The sequence below is a fragment of the Vollenhovia emeryi genome, unplaced genomic scaffold (genome assembly GCF_000949405.1).
Source record: "Vollenhovia emeryi isolate VEMERY1.0 unplaced genomic scaffold, V.emery_V1.0 DF950312.1, whole genome shotgun sequence".
Taxonomy (NCBI): domain Eukaryota; kingdom Metazoa; phylum Arthropoda; class Insecta; order Hymenoptera; family Formicidae; genus Vollenhovia; species Vollenhovia emeryi.
The window spans coordinates 1-1,221 of NW_011956054.1; the positions used below are offsets into that span (position 1 = coordinate 1).

General features: G+C 33.8%; 1 protein-coding gene across 1 annotated transcript; it reads right to left on the reverse strand.

Moving 5' to 3' along the window:
• Nucleotides 1–378: 378 nt before the first annotated feature.
• On the reverse strand, nucleotides 379–1,215 carry LOC105569296. Its single transcript, XM_012025685.1, has 2 exons — nucleotides 608–1,215; nucleotides 379–508 (listed from the first exon to the last, which is right to left on the reverse strand). Exons 1-2 carry the CDS (start codon nucleotides 1,163–1,165, stop codon nucleotides 482–484), a joined length of 585 nt encoding a protein of 194 aa, XP_011881075.1. The 5' UTR covers nucleotides 1,166–1,215; the 3' UTR covers nucleotides 379–481.
• Nucleotides 1,216–1,221: the final 6 nt, after the last annotated feature.

Sequence of the window (1,221 nt, forward strand, 5' to 3'; positions counted from 1 at the left end):
TAAAGTCACTGGATAGATAAAGTACCGCAATGGTCCGCCATTTTTATTCCAACCACACGCGGTTCTTTCAAAACGTCTATATGTATATGAATACATTGTGTAAATAAGGAAAAACAATAAATGTTTGTTACTTTTTTTATTAGTATAACACCTAACATTTCTTACAGATAATTTCATGGCAACGCTACGACTATTGTTGGCATTTGCCTCGTTAAGATGGTTTTTTTTAAAGAAAAGTGAATTCGTGCTGTAACAAAAGTTTTAATCAATTTAGTCATTATATTATGGCACGACGGAATCGATAATGTTGGATTATTGCTTAAAAATGCATCAACAAATTCGGTAGCTGGTAATAAATTTGACAGTATTTTTGTCTCGTTTTTTCGAAATGATAACTCGCACTTATACATAATATTAAATACATCAGTGGTTGGAAAAAGTAAAACGTTATTCTTATACTGTCGTAATGTTGTGTAATAACTTAGATTATTATTAGCATCGTGACAATCTGCAAGAAGAACGTTGAAACATTTATCGCAATGTTTGAAAATTTTTTTTATTTCACATAATAAGGCACCTATTAGTGGTATAGAGAGTTTTGCGTTACATCATTAAGGCTATCTTCGTTTCCAATTAATGGCGAATATAATGGTTCATCCCATAATTCCTCATCAATATTATCGAGACATAGATTTTCCTTACTTTTCACCTCTAACTTTCTTATGTCGTTACAATATTCAATAATGTAATCAGCGTCATTTGCCGAATAATTGGAACGACGAACGTCTGTTTGAAATTGCGATAAACAAATAAGCCTTAATGCTTGCTTGAATTCCCGTGCATCAGGTACTGCGTTTTTGTTGCGTACTGCTGAGAACAAGTTTTCTAATGCATCCTGAGTGAATCTGCCTAATAGCAAGTACGAAAACTTATGTTTCTCTAAATACAATATCTGCACATCAAGGGCAGTTTGTGTGCATAACAATAAACCGGTCTGGAACGGTTTCCACTTCCCGTCTCCAACTCTTATTCCTCGAACAATATCTAGAAAATCTTTTAAAAATGCGATACTTTCTATATAAACCTGATAATTGTTATGGGATAGTGCAAGCTTGTAATGTGCGAATGCTTGGATATGGTAAGTTCTGTCTGCGTATCTCGTCATATGCTTTTTGTCCGCCGGCCATATAGAGTTTTAATGCCTTGTTTATTGTGTTCGAA